The sequence below is a fragment of the Notamacropus eugenii genome, chromosome 7, assembly GCF_028372415.1.
Source record: "Notamacropus eugenii isolate mMacEug1 chromosome 7, mMacEug1.pri_v2, whole genome shotgun sequence".
Taxonomy (NCBI): domain Eukaryota; kingdom Metazoa; phylum Chordata; class Mammalia; order Diprotodontia; family Macropodidae; genus Notamacropus; species Notamacropus eugenii.
The window spans coordinates 125,376,780-125,397,115 of record NC_092878.1 but is presented as its reverse complement, the minus strand read 5'-3'; the positions used below and the strand labels follow the sequence as shown (position 1 = coordinate 125,397,115).

Here is a 20,336-nt window from a genome sequence, read left to right as displayed (position 1 = left end):
CTCTTGGTTCTCTGAGGGAAAGGGCTAGATTCAGATCAGTAAGGTAGAAATCAAGGCAAATGAAGTTTGTTTTGTGCTTGAAGAAATGACAATCAAGAGGGTTAATTCAAATCCCTTCTTTCTTTTCTGTATGGCTACTCATTAATCCCAGAAAAGAATCAAACCCAAAGCCTGAACTTCCCTTCTCTGCCTCTAAGGATTCTTTTTTAGAAGTGAGCCAACTCAAAAGGGAAGGAGCTCTATTCTGAGCCAATTCGAGTCAAAAGGCCAATTAGAATTGAGCTGTTCCTCCATCACAAAATTATGGCAGGGGAATTTCTTATCCTCTGGTTTAAGGTATAATTGAATTCTAGTTGCTTATAGTTAAACAGGATGGCTTCTCTAAGGTTATGAAGATATCAAGGTCAGTACCTAGAATGGCCTTGTAGACAAGGTGAAGAGACAAGAGATGGTAAGGAAGAGTACTCCTGTCAACCCAAAATCAACATAACCTTGAGAATCCTTGACTTGAAAGAACTCAGTAGAGAAACAGAGGCTAGAAGTCTTCTTCTGCCAAATACAGAACAGTTGTCTGATTCTTTTCTTTCCCAGCAATTTCATTACTCATAAAGGAGAGCATCAGTGAGAGGAACTATTGTTTTGGACTTTGTTTTGACTAAGAAACAGATTACTGGGACAGTGAAAATGAAAGGAACCTGAAGACAATTGTCATATTTGAATGTCTAAGAACCAAGGGAAAGAATACTGGACAATTAGATCCATAGGTAGGCAGTAGCATGTTTGGTACACATACCACTGTATTTAGAGTCAAGGACATGGGTTCAAATTGTATCTATGACCTCAGGCAAATCTAATCCTTAGGCTAATCATTTGTCAATTAATGAGATTGTATAATGTAAGTTACATCTCTTTAAATTACTGTCCTTTCATATAGAATAATTTGGTGATGAAAGTTACCGAAAATTTACTTTTGCATAAAAAAAAATGAATTTAACTGGTAAAAAAATTGATATTGCTATTTTAGGTGAACAGTTGGATGCTGAAAGGAGTAGAAAAAGAATTTTGTTTTAACAAAAACTAAAACTAAAATAATAGTAGAAAACTAAATACTAAAATAAAAAATAGAACTCTATATGTCTACATGTCTCTTTGTCATAGTTTATCATTTTCTAACATATCATACTTATTTTTGCGCTTCTCATTTTCCTTCCCCTTTAGATCATAAGCTCCTTGAGGGCAGGAATGATGCCGATTTTTGTCTTTGCACGAATAGCATGGTGCCTATCACAAAATAAAATTTCTATCACATAGAATAGAAAAAGAACTTTGTTTTAATAAAAAAAATTAAAAAATAAAATACACTTATGAAGAAATACTTTTTTCAGATGGCATGTGGCAATTTGGGGTGGGAAATAACCTGTGGAATAAATATAGAGGTTTAGATCACCTTATTAGGGAAGTAGGATGATGCCTCCTTCTTATATGAACAGGATGATGATTTAAAGGTAGCAGAGAAAGAACTTTATCAGAATGTATTAAATGTAAGTGTGAGGAAAAACAAAATGGCTTGAAGTGAATGAGCTGGCTCAGAGAGTAGGTGTCTACAAGCCCTGTGTGAGTCATGGAAGGCACTACAGTGGTCCCCCCCCCTTCCCTCCCTGCCCCCGCCCCCCCACATTATGTAGCAGAATGGAAAGAGCAACAGTTCTTTAGTCAGAGGACCAGACTTCAAATCCCACCTATGACATTTTCCAAAGAACCATGGTAAATCCTATAATCTCTCCAGGCCTCACTTTTCTCATCTGTAAAGTGTTTTTCCCTACTTCTTTCAGGTATCATCCTGTTCACTTATGAAAGAGAAAATTCCTTTACCTTTTACCAGTTGATTTAATTATTTTTAATGCGAAAGTAAGTTTTCCCATTTTAGGACCAAAATGCACCATAGGAAAGGGCAGTACCTTAAACTAACCATGTCGTATATCATACATTTGAACCAGATGGTCTGGGAAGTCTAATTCCTGCTCAGAATCTATGATGCTATCACAAGATGAGGCCTAAAATCTCTTCCAACTCAAAATGTATAAACTTGTGATCCTTTGTATTTTACAGTGGACTTATGAGTTAGAATATATTGGTCAGAGACCTTCCTCTGGCATCTATTCATGTTAATCAATAACTATTTATTAAATGCCTTCTATATGCCAGGCACTATATTAACTGGTTTAAAGGGAGCAGAGAAAGAATTTTTGTTTATTAAACATATATAAAATATACATAGGATGGATTGAAATAAGCAAGTCATACGACAACAGGTGATTCAACCTCTCTGGTCCTCAGTTTCCTCATCTGTAAAAATGGAGAAATAATGCATGTGGGACATAATAATAAGCAGATGGCTTATGCGCATGATTTGTTAACATTAAGAAGCCCAAGGGAAAGAAGGTTGGATTTAGACTCAACCACCCTAGCTCTGAAATTCACTACCTCTCTGATTTTTGACATTTCACTTTTCTTGGGGCCTCAGTTTCCTTACCTATGAAGTGAAAGACTGAAGTGCTTTCCAACCTCAAATATACAATTCTATGGTCTTTGATTTCATTTGTTGTACAAACGTTTATTAATCACCTATTTTGCCCTGGGCACTGAGGAAACAAAAGCCGGAGATGAAAACTCTCCCAGCTTGGATCACCTGACTTTTGCAGTAACCTTACATTTGTAATGTGATAACACTCTTCTCAACCGTTTGCCTTTCTAAGGCTTTTTGCCTTGGACTTCATCTTCTCAGGATCATAGATTTAGACCTGGAAAAGTCCACCCTCCCACACCCCATTTTATGGAGGGAGAAACAAAGACTCCGATTAAAAGACTTGTCCAAGGCCATGAAGTTAGTAAGTAGCAGAAATGAAGTACAAACCCGAGTTCCCAGAGTCCATCCCTCTTTCCACAGATAACACCTTGTAGCCAACCTCTGGGTTTTCCTGTCAGCTGGGTGATTATTTACAGTACTCTCCTATCTGAGGACTGCATCAGCATACTGTATTTTAAAGTAAATATTGCCCTCCCCCCACCTTGCCCCACCCCCCATTCTTGTGAAATAAAAGGATAAGTCAGGTTAAGATTATGGACTCAGCGATCTTACCATAATGACTTTCCCTTTTGCTCCCCATTTGTTCGACTTCCTGGAAACTGGTCTTCTCATATTTTATCATCAGCCATTTTGATCTGAATGAAGGCTTTGTAAATTGACAAACACCTGAAATCCCCATTCGCTGCAAAGGCCACCATTTATTTGCAAAGAAAAGAATGGTGAGTAGAAAGGAAACCGAAGTTCGTTGCTTAGAAGCTGCAGTAATTAGAATCCAGAGAAATCCCAGCTAAGCAGTTGCTAGTCACAAATGAAGCCTAAGAATAAAATGTTACAAGTGAAAGATTTCATCACAGATGTTTTGGAACAATTTATCTTTTTTTTTTCCATCAAGAAATAAGAAAATGAAGCTATGGGAGTGAACAGAATAGCAGTGTTTCAACTTGGCTGTGGGCATTTGGCAAGTGTGTCTATTTCAGGATACTTTGAAGGAATTAACTGATTGTGATAATGAATGAATGAATGAATGAATGAGTGAGTGAGTGAGTGAGTGAGTGAGTGAGTGAGTGAGTGAAAATATATTAAGCGTCTACCATGTGCTAAGCTGCTGGAGATACAAATAGAAAAGTAAGATGTCTTGTCCTTAAGGAGCTTTGCTGCTGTTCAGTTGTGTCTGTTCAGTTTGTGACCCCATCTGGGGTTTGCAGGGGGCAAAGATGCTAGACTGGTTTACTATTTCCTTTCTCTATCATTTTACAGATGAGAAAATTGAGGTAAATAGGCTTAAGTGACTTGCCCAGGGTCACACAGCTACTAAGTGTTTGAAGTCAAATGAACTCAGGACGATGAATCTTCCTGACTCCAGGTCTGGGGCTCTATTTGCTTCACCTCTGGGAGGAGACCATCTGTAGTGCAGATGGAAAGCACTCATGGTCCTGAGGGTGGAGCCACAAGCCAAGAGAGATGCATCTATGTTAGGATCAGTTCCATTGATTCATCCATTTTCATTTCTGATGTTGAGCCACGTGAAAGTCTCAAGAACTTTAGTAAAGAATTTTTTTTTCTGTATCTTTAGCTGCTGAGGGGAGGAAGGGATAGGGGTCTACAATACCTGGCAGAGAAAGTTGCCAAGATGTGACTTGGCACTTCAAGGGTCACTGACCTTCCTGACTGTTGTGGAGGCTTGGCTGGGTAAGGGTCAGTGGTCTTGAGCAGTCGGGGTGTTTTCTTCATAACTATAATCATCTTTTATAATTACAGCTAGTCCCAATGTTTTTGGGCTCAGTGTCCTGTGCTGTCTCCACCAGGGACTGAGGGGAGGAGGTGATCTAACTCAGGAGTGTTAAGCACAAAGCCATAATACTCTTCAGGGCTGCCTAAATCAAATCAATAGAGGATCTTTATGTACAGTTTAGTGGTCCCCATTTCTATTTGAGTTTGACACCGCTGGTGTCACTAGTGGCAGTGGTTTGTCTCACGTGACACATAGCGCCCCCTTTCTGTCCCTTTAGATGCCTTCCTGCTTCCCCTAGTTTGATCTGAATGACCAGAAGATGACAATTGGTCAGTGGTTAGTGGGGATAACTAGCCCTTTCTTCATAGGGGTTATGTGCTGGGCCAATGGCTTCAGGGGCCAGGATGGAAGCAGGGGGGAGAGAGAGGCTGTTATTTCCTGGACTTTAGGAGCTTGAAGGGATCCACTATTGGGTAGAACCTGTTTTTCTGCTTCTTATTTCAAGGACATTTGGTCTTGGCAGTGAGACCTGACTCCAACAAAGTAAGGTAATAACACAAGGTAGCTGTTCCCTATGGCAGGATTTCCATCTCAAGGGAGCACTGTTTATGCCAGCAGCTGGGTCATTGCTTCTGGAAACTGGGGAGATCCTCCTGGACTTTATCCTGCCCTTTGTCAATGCTTCTCACCAAAATCTTGCCTTTATCTCACTTTTATCCTTATCCAAAAGTCTTGTAATCAAGGTGGGGGTTGGTGGCAGAGAGACACACAGAGACAGAGGCACAGAGATAGAGACACACAGAGAAAGACACAGAGACAGGGAAGAGAGAAGAGGGAGAAAAGAAGAGAAGAAAATACTAGTGATTTGTTTTTATGAAAAAATTATCTTACTTTTATTGATAGCCTTTGTTTTTATATCATATTCATTTTTAATATATCCTACTTCCTCCCCTACCCAGCAAACTATCCTTTATAACAAATATTAAAAAAAAAATAAAAGAATGGGTGGGGGAAACAGTATGTTAACCAACAATCATCAAACATTAATTTTTTTCTCTTCTTCCCTTCTCCCATTCATCGAAACAAAAAATAGAATGATACAACTCTTGTATCATATAAGTAGAGTCAAGCAAACAAAATACCGATTGGTCATGTTTAAAAATGTGTTTTTATTCTCCCTATTAATCCATTTCTCTGTCATCAGGTGGGCAGCATTTTTCTTTATCTGTTCTTTGATTAGAGACATAACTTTCTGCTTCAAGAGGCATCTACTTCTTTGGATTAAGGAATCCAGTACATTTCACTTGTTATTCACATAAGTCCCTATCTACACCTGTACACACCATGGACGAATGTGTGTTTTGTGTGTGAGGCTCTTCTCTAACGAGCTCACTCAATGATATGGCATGACCCTGGCAAAGACAAATCAATTATGATCATTCTCCACTGAGCAACCATTCCAGGAAAGAACCAGTTTTCTCCTCTACCCAATTAAAAACCAAAACCCAAAACCAAAACCAGATTCATGTACTCAAGGATAGAAATAGCAGCTTGCGAAACATGCATTTAAAATTCTGTTACATCAATCAGCATCCAGGCTTTGCATACTGCTATAACAATATTGCTACTATTTTTTAAATATTCAAACACACACTGAATATTTTAAAAATCCAGTGATGATCATTTTTCTACCATAGTTTTTTTTTTTGCCTCCTATGTTTTGAGTACTCTTTTCTCTGGAAAAGTAAAAATATTAAATTAAGATACAAAACCAGATTATTTTAAATGAAGGATTCCTTTGGACATAGAAGCAGTGCTCCTTGGGAAAGTAAAAGTCAGCATCGGTTGATTGTGTTATTCTTATAGAGTGTTGCTAGTTTCTCCCCCTCCCCCCGTGAATGCATGTGTGATCTAAACAAAAAAACTGGATGTGTTTCAGTAGGAAATTTTCTTTTAAATGAGCCATTAAATCAAGCAAGGGCTTTGGTTAAGACAATCCTGTCATAAAAGCTGGAGCTGTAAATCTGCTTTATTCAGTTGTAGGGTGCTATTAAAACAGAAAAAAAGATCTGTGCTCCAACCACAATTTTTTCATGGGGAGTCCATTTTATTTAAAAAATACCATTTGTGAATATATCTCCCTTACATTTTATCTGTGTTTCTGCCCTTCTGGTAACCTTGCCTATCCTTGTCTTTCCAACGTTCTATTGTACTGTGCATATATATATATAATGTAGTTCAATTGTTTTCAGTCATGTCCGACTCCTTGTTACTCCATTTGTGGTTTTCTTGGCAAAGATACTGGAGCAGTTTGCTATTTCCTTCTCCAGGTCATTTTACAGACAAGGAAACTGAGGAGATTGACTTTCCCAGAGTCACACAGCTGGGAAGTATCTGAGGCAGATTTGAACTCAGGAACCTGAGTCTCACTGACTGCAGTCCCAGAACTCTTATCTACTGTGCCACTTAACAGCCCATATATAAATGATAGTACATCACCCATGCAAGTGTATATGAAGGCAACACAGTGTAGTGGATGTAATGCCAGACTAGAAAGACCTGGGTACAAAACAAATCTGGACTCTGACTCCTCCTGGCTATGCGACTCTGGGCAAGTAACTCCGCTTCTCTCTTTGCCTCAAGAAACTCCCTAGGACTTAAAGACTAAGTCGTAGACTAGTGCTCCTTGTCCAGTCTAGTGGAGGGACTTTCCATACTGGGAGTACAAAATGATGACAAAATCACAGAGCTTGTATTTTTTTTTTTTGCGTATACTAAGGTAGACCAAACTAATTGATTAGAGTCAAATTAGCTACATCAAGGAAACCAAACTTACTCTCCTTTTTTTTGTCCTGTATCTAAAGAGAGAAAATGTTCCCTAGTTTCCTTTAACACTTAGCTCAAAGGCCTTTTTCCACATGAGGCATTTCTTGATCACCCAAGTTTTTAATACCTCCTCATTCCCAAATACCTTGTTTTGTATTTATGTGTGTCATATATACGTAACTTATGATCCCTTGTATTATATCGTATATGTCTTATTATATGATGTATAGGATATATTTTATGTCTTATACACACATACATATATATTCTATATGCACACACACACACACACACACACACACACACATATATATATGCTTCTAATACTTACATCATCTCCCCTGACATCTCCTTGAGACCAGAAACTGTTCTATTTTTGTCTTCATGTGTCTGACACATAGTAGGCGCTCCATACATGCTTGCTAATTGGTTAATTACTCAGAAGAGACTATTTATTAAGCACCTACTATACACCAGGCATTATGCTAAGCACTAGAGATACAAAAAAGGTAAAGCACAGTCTCTGCCCTCAAGGAACTTACAATTTAGAAGGGAAAAACTACAGCCCAAAGGGAGCTGAGAGGGGCTTGGCGGCTGGGTGGTGAGGAAACAATGGAAACGTCGGGAGGAGTTGGGTCTCATTCCTCCCAAACCTGCTCTTCACCTTCCCTTTAGACATTCCCCAGGAACGCCCCAGGCCTTCATCCTTCCTTGGGCTTGCTTCCCCCTGGGTGATCCAGTTCAACTCTACACAGTCTCTACTGTGGAAACCCCTCATCCCCTCCGGACCAGCAGTCATTCCTGGACAGATTCGAACCCCGGATTCGTCCCACCATCTACCTTCCTCACTCCTACTCACACACTGCTGAACTGGAGAAGTCACAAGGTCACACTGGTGGGTCTACTCCAGACCTACTCTCAGTGGCTTCACCACAGCAAGCCGAGCTGACTAATCCTTGGGCCCTAGTTCTCTGTCCCATTCACCTTTTCTTCTCTCCTCAAGCCACCCAGGCCAGCACCTCCCCCTATCCTGTCAGCGGGGTCCCTTAACCATATACTTTGAGGGACCATTTACCAAGAGTTCCATTTCTCCTATTCTGTTCTCCTCATATCCCTCTGACACCATTCTCAACCATCACCTCTTTCACTCCTGTCTCTAATGAAGTGTACTACTGATCTTTAGAATGCAGGACCTGGAGTTGGAAAGACTAAAATTCAAATCTGGCCTCAGGCACTTCCTAGCTGTGTGACCCTGGGTTAGTCACTTAACCCTGTTTGCCTCAGTTTCCTTATCTGTAAAAAGAACTGGAGAAGGAAATGGTAAACCACTCCTGTGTCTTTGCCACAAAACCCCAAATGAGGCCACAAACACTCAAACTTGACTGAACAATGCTTAGCAATGCCAGGCACCTAAGAAATCCTTGTTACCTGGATGCATTTCCTTCTGAAGCAGGAAAGCACTAGTCACTTAATGTTACTGGGATGAGAGAATTCTTGTCAAGAATATTTCCTCTTTCCTTAGCAATCTATTTGCTGTTTTTTTTGCAGTTTTCTCTAAGAATGACTTTCCTCTTTATATTTCACAAGACCCTAAAAGGTATTCATGGCTCTCCTTATTCCCAGGGACATATCCTTATTTAAGTTGTCAGGTGAACATTAATCAGTGTGGATATCATTCTGATAATACTATGGGAGGAGAAATAATATTGTTGTGACACCAAAGAGAACATTTTTATTATACGTATTACCTTGAAATAACATTTTTGTCAGAAGATGTGATGCGGAGTATATATGGTGGGGGTGTGATACAAAGAAACAGAGCCAGAATGTATTAGTCATGTGGGCTGTACATGATATATTGTCAAATATCCTGTGAGGGAGATACAAGGATATAATTAAATAGGAAGGTCATTCCATCGCAAGCATAAAAATTCAACACAAAGATGTATTCCATTCTTTTGTATACCGTAGTCAAGCCTTCTCCTCTTTTTCTGTTTTTTTAGCCTTTCTTACCAAATGATTTTTCAAAGTGCCATAAGAACTTTTTTTCTATTGAAAATACACATTCTGCTTACAATGCTTGTTCAGTTGTGTCAGATTCTACGTGACTTCTTGGACACAAGTCAATGGCATTTTCTTGGCAAAGATACTGAAGTGGTTTGCCATTTCCTTTTCCAGTGTGACCCCCATTTTTACAGAGGAGGAACTGAGGCAAATAGGGATTAAGTGACTTACCCAGGGTCACACAGCTAGTAAGTGTCAAGTTGGATTTGAACTCAGAGCTTCCTGATTCCAGACCCAGCCCTCTATCCACTGTACTGCCTAGCTTCTCCACAATGCCTGTTAATCTTCACCAAAAGCGAAATATTTCTGTGTTTAAAATTTTTGGTTTTACTAAACCTGAAATTTAGTTGGTGGGAGGAAACTCCTTGTCCCACTGGTCTACAACTTAAGAGTATTTGAGAGTTAAGTGTCTGGGAGCACTGAGGGGTTGGGACTTTTCCAGGGGCTTGTGTCAGACATGACAGACAACCTCTGACCCAATATGGCTAGTTTATGGATGTAATGCCTCTAGTAGGAACAAGGATCCATACAGATCCATGGAAACTCTGTCATAGGTCTCAGTCATTACTTTCTCTAGAGTCTACAGAACTCATGGCCCATGTTGTAAAGGGGTAGGTGACTTTCTTAAGAATGTACTGGCATGAATGGAGATGGCTGAAATGCTACTTTTCTCAATCTCACATCATACCCAGAATAGTGTAAGAATTCCTGCCTAGACTATTGTGACTTTACCAGATTCTCACTTTGGTTCCAGTTTCCTGTTCACCATAGATTGAGATTCTAGATCCCAAGTCTAGGGGAGCAAGGGTTAAATCCCTATCCATCTTTCCCTAAAGGATGCTGGTAGCACAGTGGCTCCAATGCTGGGCTTTGAGCCAAGAAGGTCAAAATTCCAATCTGGCCTCGGACACTTAATAGGGTGTGTGAGCCTAGGCAAGTCAACCTCTCTCAGCTCAGTTTCCTCATCTATAAAATGAGGATAGTAGTAACACCTACTTCCCAGAATTGTTGTATGGATAAAATGAATTAATATTTTAAAGTGCTTTGCAAACTTTAAAATGCTATGTAAAGGCTATTTTAGTATTATGACTATTACAGGTAATAATCATAATTTTGATAATAATGATTATTATTTTCCTGGTCCTCGAGCACAAACTCTAAAACTAGGGAGAATTCCAGATTTCTGCACTAATAAGCTCATCTTGGCAGGAAGTCTCTGGTAGCATTCTCCAGGGATTTTTGTTTGACTGTGTGTTAATTAACATTTTTATTAATAATATAAGAGGCAGCCTTGGCACAAGAAATAGAGAGCAGACCTCAAAGCTGGGGAATCTGGATTCAAGTCCCACTTCTGACATTTAGTGGCTTTATGACCCTAGGTAAGTCACTTTACCTCTTCTTTCTCTAGGGAACTCTCTCCTTTTGAAGTTTACAAATTGCTGATCATGTGCCACCCTGCATTGACAGAAGGAGCTTCCTCACCTGGGAGGCCCCTAGACTAATGAAGTCACAAGTCAGACCCTATCTCTGTCCCTCTCTCTGTCAATTATGTGAATAAAGGCATCCATGGCATGCTTATAACATTTGCAGATGACACAACGTGAGTAGTGATGCCTAACTTACTAAACAACAGAGGACAGGATACAAAAAAACCATGACAGTTTAGATACAGGGATGGTGAACTTGAGGCCACATGTGGCCTTCTAGGTCCTCAAGTGCAGCCCTTTGACTGAATCCAAACTTCACAGCTCAAATCCCTTTAATAAAAGGATTTGTTCTGTAAAACTTGGACTCCATCAAAAGGCCACACCTGAGGACCTAGAAGGCTACATATGGCTTGGAGGTTGCAGGTTCCCCACCCCTGATCAGAATACTGAGTTAAATCTAATAAAATGAAATTCAACAAAGATGTAAGAACTCTCTGATCAACAAAATGACCAACTGTGATTTCAGAGGACCAGTGATGAAGCAGGCTACCCACCCCATGAGGGTCCCAGGCTCCGATACAGATACACGTTTGGGCATGGCCAACAGGGGATTTGTTTTGCTTGATTATGAGTATTTGTTACAAGGGTTTTTTGTTTTTTCTTTTTTTCCAAATGGATGGGGGAATGGGAGGGAGAGAAAAATGATTTTTAAATAAAAAATTAAACTTTGAAAATAAAAGATAAAATTTAATAGGTATAAAATAAAGCCTTATGTATGGGTTATAAAAAATCAACTTCATATATGGACAAGATAAGGAGGAATGACTAAAAAGAAGCTTGTTCGACAAAACTTTGAGGGTATTATTAGACTTTAAGTGTAATATGAGTTGTTACAGCAATATGGGGGCCAAAAAAAGGCTAATGTCACCTTTGGCTGCCTTAGGAGAGGCAAAGCTTAGAGGAATAAGGAGGTAATAGACCCCATGTACCTTACCCTAGTAAGACCACAGCTGGAGGATTGAGAAACGCATTTTTGGATGTGCCTAATCTGAAAATTTGTTTGACTTGAATATGCATATTTTTTATAATGATCTTCATTTGTTTTCTTCTTTCCTTTCCTTCCCTCCTTCCTTCCTTCCTTCCTTCCTTCCTTCCTTCCTTCCTTCCTTCCTTCCTTCCTTCCTTCCTTCCTTCCTTCCTTCTTCCTTGCTTTCCATTTTTTATGAGAGTGTTATGCTTTGTATTTCAAGGACTGTCATTTGGAGGAGGGACTAGATTTGTTCCACTAGGCCTAGGAGAGGAGAACTGAGAACAATGAATGAAAGTCTTAAAGAGGCAGATTGATGCCTGATGTCAAGAAAAACTCACCGACCATTACAGTTGCCCCAAAGTGAAGGGGCTTTTCAGGATGTAGGGCATTCTACCCTCCCCACTGGGAATTTGCAAGTGAAAGTTGGATGACCTCTTGTTGGGAAGGTTACAACTGGGGTTCTTTCATATATGAATGGACCAGATTGCTGCTGAGATCCCTTCTAGCTCTGAAAAACCCTAAGTCTGAGGCCTCAGTTTCCTCTTCTGTAAAATGAAGGCACTGAAATAGATAATTTTAAAGGTCTCTTTTAATCAGTTCTTTAAATTATCATTTATAAGGAGCAAAAAATATCAATGAAAATTAAAAAGAAGAAAGTAGCACCCATAGAAAAAAGAGAAATCAAACCCAAACAGGAAGACTTAGGCCCTAGTCTGGACTCAACAACAAAGAGGCTATGTGGTATCGTGCATAGAATGCTGGACCCCAAATCAGAAAGACCTGAATTCAAATCATACCCAGTGTGTGACACCAACTGTGTGACCATCAAGATGTCCCTCCCTCAGATCAGTTTCATTTTTCTCATTTCTAAAATGAATGTGCTGAACTCATTGGATTCTAAGTTTCCTTCCAGTTACATACTCCTACGTACTATCATGTTCTACGATATGCGGCAAGTAATTTCACTTCCATAAACCCTCCTTTCCTCACTTTTATAATGAATGAATTGGGTCAGATGGTCTTTAAGGCTCTTTACAATTATAATAGTAAAGAGAGAGGCATCAAACATATATACCAAAACATTCCAATGGGACTGACCAAACTGGATTAAAATGCAATTGGAAAATACTTAACAAAATAAAGAAATATACAATAGGATATAGGTAATATTAATATGTGGTTTTCTAAGTCAATATGATCATTATGTAGTTTGTTGTTTTGTTAAGTTTGAATCTGAAGTGTCCAACTCTTCATGACCCTATTTGGGATTTTCTTGGAAAAAGTAGTGGAGGGGTTGCCATTTCCTTCTCTAACTTATTTTATAGATGAGAAAACTGAGGCAAACAAGGTTAAGTGACTTGCCCAGGGTCACACAGCTAGTAAGTATATGAGGCTGGATTTGAACTCAAGAAGAAATTGTCCTGACTCCAGGCCCGGCATGCCACCTAGATTTGAGTTGATGCTACTGATCTAGGATATATTCCATATAATCACTATTTTATCCCATTTATATAGGATACAGAGACAGATGGTCCAAGAATTAAAGTGATTTTCCCAGGGTCCCACAGCTAGTCAATGTCAATTTGAACTCAAAATCAAACTGGTCTATAAATTCAACATGCCCCCTCCTTCTCTAGTATATGGCTTATCTTTTTGTAACCCAAATCTGGTGTGTGCACAGACTCTATCATAGGTGTGATTTTCCCGTGTGAAGGAACTGGGAAGTCTCTTTTTGTGGTGATATCTAAGAGAAGCACCTTGGAGAGACTTCAGAGCATGTGTAGACTTTCCATAACTGATTCCAGTTAGCTAACCATGGCAAAGAGGAGACTTCTGATTTCAGAGGCTTTCTTTCTTTCTTAAAAGAGTATTTTATTTTTCTTCAATTACATGTAAAACCAATTTTTAAAATTCATTTTTTTTTAAGTTTTGATTCTGTCTTTTCCTCCCTCTCTTCCCCCCCCTTCCCCCAGGGAAGCCATCTCTCCATTCATCCTGACCTGTATCTGGTCACTGGACCCACATGGCTCCGGAGGAGAAAGTGAGGCTGCTTACCTTGCACAGCCCTCCCTCACTTACATCCAATTCACTTGCCAGTCATGGCATCAGCTTCCTGATGTCATGGTTCCCTTCTAGAAGGACAAACGTCAACAATAATCTGTGTAAATCACTTTTTTCTTAAAGGGACCAAATCTTTTTTTTTCTGCTGAATATTTAAAATCATTTTTCAACATGGTAGAACGGAACAGTTTTTGAACAATACACTTCCCTCACCATGTGTCACAGGTTCTGTGCTGTGTAAATATTGACCAAAGCTCTTCCCCTGGCAGTACTCCTGAGGACTTGGGTCCAGCAGCAGGAATTCAATATATGCTCAATTACTCATGGTAATGGGGGAGAGAGAGAGAAGGGAGAACTAAAATCTACAGATGATTCAAAAGTCTCAAAAATTATTTGGATTTCACTTGCTCAGTAACAAAATTGAAGGAACAGTAAAATAAATGAACCACATCCACAGGAAGAATGAATAAATGGATAAAAAACCCTAGAGTCATGCAAGTACAGCAAGAAGGAAGATGAGTCAAAGAGGCTGAATGATCTTCTGCATGGAAAAAATCAATCTCTGAATAATTAAAGCTTGTTTCAAATTAATCATCTATCAATTAATTAATTAATGGAATTAATTGATAATTAATTTCTGTGCAAAAACATGGAAATAAGACATGACCCAGCAGAACTGAGACCACAGCCCCAAGACCAGTTAGGCTGGAAAAGAAAGTTTTTGAAGGATAGGATAATGTAGAGGGCCTTCAGTGCCAGAATAAGGTATCTGTAGTTAACCCAAAGCCATAGGGAGCCATTGCCTGTTTTTGAGCAAAGGAATGACATGATCAGAGTTGTGTTTTAAGATTATTTGGTGGCTTTGTGAAGGATGACTTGGAGGAGAAAGCAGAAGGGATTGACTAGAAGCAGTGTGACCATCTTCCCAAACTGCTTTCCAAGGTGATACATATATCTCCTGGTTCTTATTTAGAGGTCTTAGACAATGGCAGGGCTTTCAGGGAGAAAGTAAGAAAAATCTCGAAAGTCCCAAGAGCAGTCCTATTTGGGGGCTGCAGATTTCATTCCTGACTTTGACCAGGCAACTCTGAAACGCAAGCCTAGAAAAAAGGCTAAATGAAAGAAAAGGGAAGGATTACCACAAACCCATTACCAGAACAGTGCAATGGAAAAAGTACTGCCTTAGACTTCCCTCAGCGGGCCTGGGTTCCAATCTCACCTCTGACTCTCCTGTGTGATATTGGGCAACTCCCCTTGACTTTCGGTGCTCCTTAAACCTTAGAAATCAGATTACTTTTTCCAATTTCTCTGGACCTTTGAAGTTTGACTATTGTTTCTAAATTTGGGAGATAGGATACTAGGATAATAAGAATCATAGACTTATTTTATGAAAACAGAGGTCGTCTTCATTCTATAGATGAGCAAACTGAGTCCTGGAGAGGTTAAATGAACTTGCTTGAGGTCACATAAATATTAAGTGAAAAGGGTAGTTCTGAAAAAAAAAAAGAAAGAAAAAAAGAAGAGGGTAATTTTGGAAGGTTGGTCACCTGACTCCAAAGCCAGTGCACTTTTTTACTGTAGGAAGGAAACATGCATTTATTAAACACCAACTATGTACCAGGCCCTGCACCAAGGGTTTTTATTATTATATTAATTATCTTATGTTATATGTTATATGAGATAATATATATTGTAACATAGCATAATATATTTATATAATATAATGCAGCATATTATAATATATTAATATATTATTCATATTATATTATATATTACATTAATAATATAGCATAACATGACAAGATAATACATTGTAACATAACATATATTTATATATAATACAGTATGTTATATATTATATTAATAATATAACATAACTGATGTAATAATTATAACGTTACAGTCTTGGAAGATAGATGCTATGCTTAGTCTTATTTTACAATTGAGGAAACTTGAAACAGACAGAGTGTAAGTGACTTGCCAAGGGTCTGAGGCCAGACACACTAAGGGTCTAGTTTCTGTACTAGGAAATTGATGGAATCCACCCCAGGCCAGTGCCTGGCAACCTATGGGGTCTCAATAAGTGTAAATTAAGTTAAAGAAGATTTAACAATATAATCTGGTTTTTCATCCTATCAATGGAGTATTTCCTAGCAAAGTTAGGGAATAATTTACCTTAATACCATCGACAAACATAATCTGGAATTTTTTAGTTTTACTAAAGCACACTGCCCTTAATTTAAAGATAACCAAGGCCAACAAATCAGCGAGGGGTTCTAGAACATAATTTTCACCTAGTGTGGGCCCAGCTAGGCAATGGGTGGGGTGTTCAGAAAGAAAGAACTAGCCAGGGACTATTTTTAACCCAGGCGGGTACTCTGAGTCTTTGTGAAACTCCCCATTGTCACCAGCAGCCTCCCCTGCCCCCATCCTCCTTCATAGCTGCTCAGTGTCAGGCCCTGGCAAGAATGACAGAAAATCAGTGCCTGGGAACACATCTGTGAGGTGCCCCAAACTTGTTTCATTGCAATGAATAATCCAGGAGATGCATTGTTAGCAATGAATGGGAAAGATAAAAGGCTTGGAGCCCTCCGCAGAAGGTCTTATTGCTACATTTTTTAATTTAACAGAAAAGATGACACCACAAGCTGAGGCCTCCGCACCTGGGCCCACAGCCCAGGTTGAACAGCAGATAAGGAGAATGATGGCCAAGAGGTCGAACATCATCAAGGAACTGATACAGACGGAGAAGGACTACCTCAATGACCTGGAGCTATGCATTAGGGAGGTAGTTCAGCCCCTGAAAAACAAGCAGGTAAAGGTCTCTTCTTTTGTTCTTAGTATTTTCTCCCTTTATATCCTCAATAGGATCACTGTCAGAGTGGAAAGAAAGAGTCCAAATGCATCAGCCCCTGCATCTGGGGAGGAGGGGGTAGGGATGCCAGTCCCTGGCTCTCTGCATGACTTTCCCTAGAGTGTTTCTTTGCACAGGGCTTTGTCCCAAAGGATAATGCTAACTGTGGAAACCTCAAGTTTCCTTTTTTCAAAGAGTCTTTATTTGGACAATAGTAACTGAAAAGGAAATTTTACTTCATCCTCAAACCCCCAGGTCTTTTCTAACATTTCCCTTCTGGGATTCTGATGTAACTTGGTAAAATCATACAGGCAGATTGTCTGTAGTGTGAGGTACTGTGGGCACATGGTACAATTTGATGATCATCTGTGGAGAGGGCTCAAGTTTGGGGCAGAAGACTCATTTGCACAATAACAAAAACGATAATTAATAATAATAATAGCATTTACATAGCATTCTAAGATTTGCCAAGCACTTTGCAAAAAATTATCTCATTTTATTCTCAAAATAAACCTGGAAGTTGGGCATTATTATTATCACCCCCATTTTATGGATGAGGAAATTCAGATTAAGTGACTCTTCCAGAGTGGCACAACTAGCAGTGTCTGGGGCTGGATCTGAACTCAGATCTTCCAGATTCCCAGTCCAGTACTTTATTCACATACCACCTAACTGCTTAATAATTTTTTGTTTTTCAGTCATTTTTCAGTTGTGTCTAACTTTCCATGACCCCATTTGGGGTTTTCTTGGCAAGGATATTGGAGTGGTTTGCCATTTCCTTCTCCAACCTGATTTTTTAAGGTTTGAAAATTGCTCTGGCAGCTACGTGGCATAATACATAGAACACCAGGCGTGGAGTTGCGAAGATTCATCTTCCTGAGTTCAAATCCAGCCTCAGACATGTATTAGCTGTGTGACCCTAGTCAAGTCACTTCATCCTGTTTGCTTTGGTTTCCTCATCTCTAAAATGAACTGGAGAATAAAATGGCAAGCCACTCCAGTATCTTTGCCAAGAAAACCCCAAATGGGGTCACAGAGTCAGACATGACTGAACAGCTACATATGTTATCTCATTGGATCTTCACAATTTAACAAAGTCGGTGATATTATTATCTGCATTTCACAAATGAAGAAGTTAGTTGACTTACCCTGGGTCACACAACCAGTAAGTATCTGAAAAGGGACTTCTGAACACTCAGGTCTTCCTGACTTGAAGTCTGATACTTCATCTACTGTACCATCTAACTCTATGAGCTCTATTTCCATCAGGCACTTGCTCTATGATGCTGAGAAAGTTGCTATTTTTTTCTCATCTTCAGTTTCTTCATTTTGCAATATAAGAGGTTCACACAATATAAAGAATTATTTAAGGTTTTTGTGTTCAAACACTCTTTTGGAATAATGGTGAAGCATATGGACCCCTTCTCAGAACAATATTTTTAAAGCATAAAATTAAATTAAAATAGCTATCAAAATTTTAAAAATGAACCTTAGTTTAAGAATCTCTGGAATAGATGATCTCAGCAGCAATGGTCCAGAATTGAGAAGAAAATTGATACTCGAGGCTAATTTTTATTTCAGTAGGAGTTGAAAATAATTAAATTCTAAATACCAGTCTGAGGATTATTTAGCCCAAACAAAAACTGTTTTAGACTGAATATAGTCTAAGGATTTTCCCTCTGGTAAAGCTGGCCCTAAGCTAATTTGACTTACAGGCAAATCTATCACTATTCCACTATCACTTGCCCATATTTTATTTTTACTCTTAGATATCTTTCAACAAATCCCTGCTTAAAGTAGAATGCAGGAGGGGGGAGTCATAAAAGGTCCCTGAAACCTAGACATGACAGAAAAGTAGTAAGAGCCCAAGTCTCAACCATAATGAAAAACTGTCCTCTGACTTGATTGCCAATTACCTAAATATTTCCTTGTGAGCTTTTATTTTGCCAATAAAATTAGGGAACCAATGGGGTTTTAAAGTTTGAGGCATCATGTTGTATAGAAGTATTAAGAACACAGACCCCCCCCCCCCCCAAGTGTGGTCCAAGTCAGATTAAAAGGTAATTGGAAAATATTTAACAAAATAAATTTAAAAAATGATAAAATATAGATGATATTACATGATAAAATCAAGCTAATATGCAGCCAGGGATTCCTATGTATGATTGAATAGCCTCCTTTTCTATTTGAGTTGGACATACTGCTCTAGACCATGTACCTAATTTTTCAAATTGCATGAAACTAGGACAGATATATTGGATTTAAGATTTAAGGTGCCAAAAGATCTCAGAAGATTGAAGCTCATAATCTGAAGTTTAATTAGCAAGGAGTGTCAGATCTTGGATGGAGGTTCAAAAAAATCACCTGCCCATATGGAGGATGAGAGACATATGGCTAGAAAGCTGTCCATTTGAAAAGATCCTACAGATTGTAGTGGGTTATGAACTGAATACAAATGAGTAGTGTAAGGCAGACAAAAAAAAGATAATTTTAGAGGAAGAGATAGCAGGTTATAGTGGAAAAGAGCAATGACTGTAGTCGGAAGAGATAGGGGCTCAATCCTACCTCTGAAGCGTCCAATATGGGTGCCATTTGGCAAGACACATGAAAGGGTTGGACTAGCTAGAGTCCTGCTAACTCTAGATCTAAGATCCTCTGCTTTATTAATAGAAATGAAATGAAAGTCTTACTTTCCACCACTCTAGACTATATTTGGTATATTTTGCTCTGGGAAGGATATTTTAGAAGAACATTGGAATGCCTCTAGAGGAGAGTGATGAGGATGATGAGGGCATTTGGAATTCAGTTCAGTTCAACAAACATCTATGTCCAAGTGCCTACCTATGTATTAGGTGTGAGACAAAAAAGGTTGCTACTCTCAAGCAACTTTCATTCTAGTGGAGAGATACAACAGATACCCAGATGAGTAAATTTAGGAGTATATAAAGTGATTTCCAGAGAAACAGGGGGCTAATAACTAGGGGAAAAGTGTAGTAACTGATACCCAAGCAGGAATTCTTTGAGGCAGAGGTGAGGACAGACTGCATTCCAAATATGGTAGACCATTCGTGTAAAGTCTTGGAGATAGATTGGAAGACCATGTACAGGAATAGCCAATAGGCCAGTTCAATGGGAATGGAGAGGGTAGTAAGAAAAATAAGATGGAATTGGATTGTAGAGGTGAGTGCCAGATTTTGGACAGTTTTATACACAGAGTGAGAAATTTGTATTTTATCCTAAAAGCAAAAGTAAAACACTGAAAATTATTGAATATAGGTTAGCATAGTAATATCTTTGGCGGGGGGGGGCTGGGAATATCAGTTTAATAGCTGTATAGTGAATGGTTTGGGGAGGGGAAAACACTAAAGATCATATGGGGACTATTGTCATAGTCCAGCCAAAGGCAGTGAAGCTCTTAGAGTAGAGACTGCATGCAGGCAGAGAAAGGGATGCAAAAGATGTATGCAACAGACATAGATTAATGAGATTTAGCAACTGATTGGATATGGAAGGGTGAGGAAGAAGGAAGAGTTAAGGATGATTCTAAGACATATGAGGATTATTATGAAGAAGTATAAGTAGTGAAAAGAGCACTGGCCTCAGAGACAGGGGAGCTTGGTTCAAATCCCACCTCTGAAGCTTAGCCCTTGTATAGTTTTGGGCAAGGAACTTAAGCTCTCTGTGCTCCAGCTACCTCATGTGCAAAATGAAGGGATTACACTTAGATGGGCTTTGAGATCCGTTGTAGTACTAGA

At 39.1% G+C, this 20,336-nt stretch overlaps 1 protein-coding gene and 1 long non-coding RNA gene across 3 annotated transcripts in view; one reads left to right on the top strand and one right to left on the bottom strand.

Annotated features, from left to right (window-relative positions):
* The window catches only part of LOC140513397 (uncharacterized), an 81,968-nt gene extending 78,960 nt beyond the window's left edge, over positions 1-3,008 (bottom strand). Inside the window, exon 1 of the long non-coding RNA XR_011970158.1 lies at positions 2,915-3,008. This is a non-coding gene — a long non-coding RNA (uncharacterized lncRNA). The remainder of the gene's footprint in view (positions 1-2,914) is intronic.
* Positions 1-20,336, top strand: part of ARHGEF38 (Rho guanine nucleotide exchange factor 38) — a 128,910-nt gene that overhangs the window by 5,525 nt on the left and 103,049 nt on the right. The window contains exons 1-2 of one of the 2 annotated variants that reach the window (XM_072623061.1): positions 3,094-3,306; positions 16,358-16,542. In XM_072623061.1, the coding sequence (XP_072479162.1) occupies positions 16,363-16,542 (180 nt within the window). In that variant the 5' untranslated portion in view covers positions 3,094-3,306; positions 16,358-16,362. Of the gene's footprint in view, positions 1-3,093; positions 3,307-16,357; positions 16,543-20,336 lie in introns of those variants that run through there. The other variant, XM_072623060.1, reaches the window with a different exon arrangement.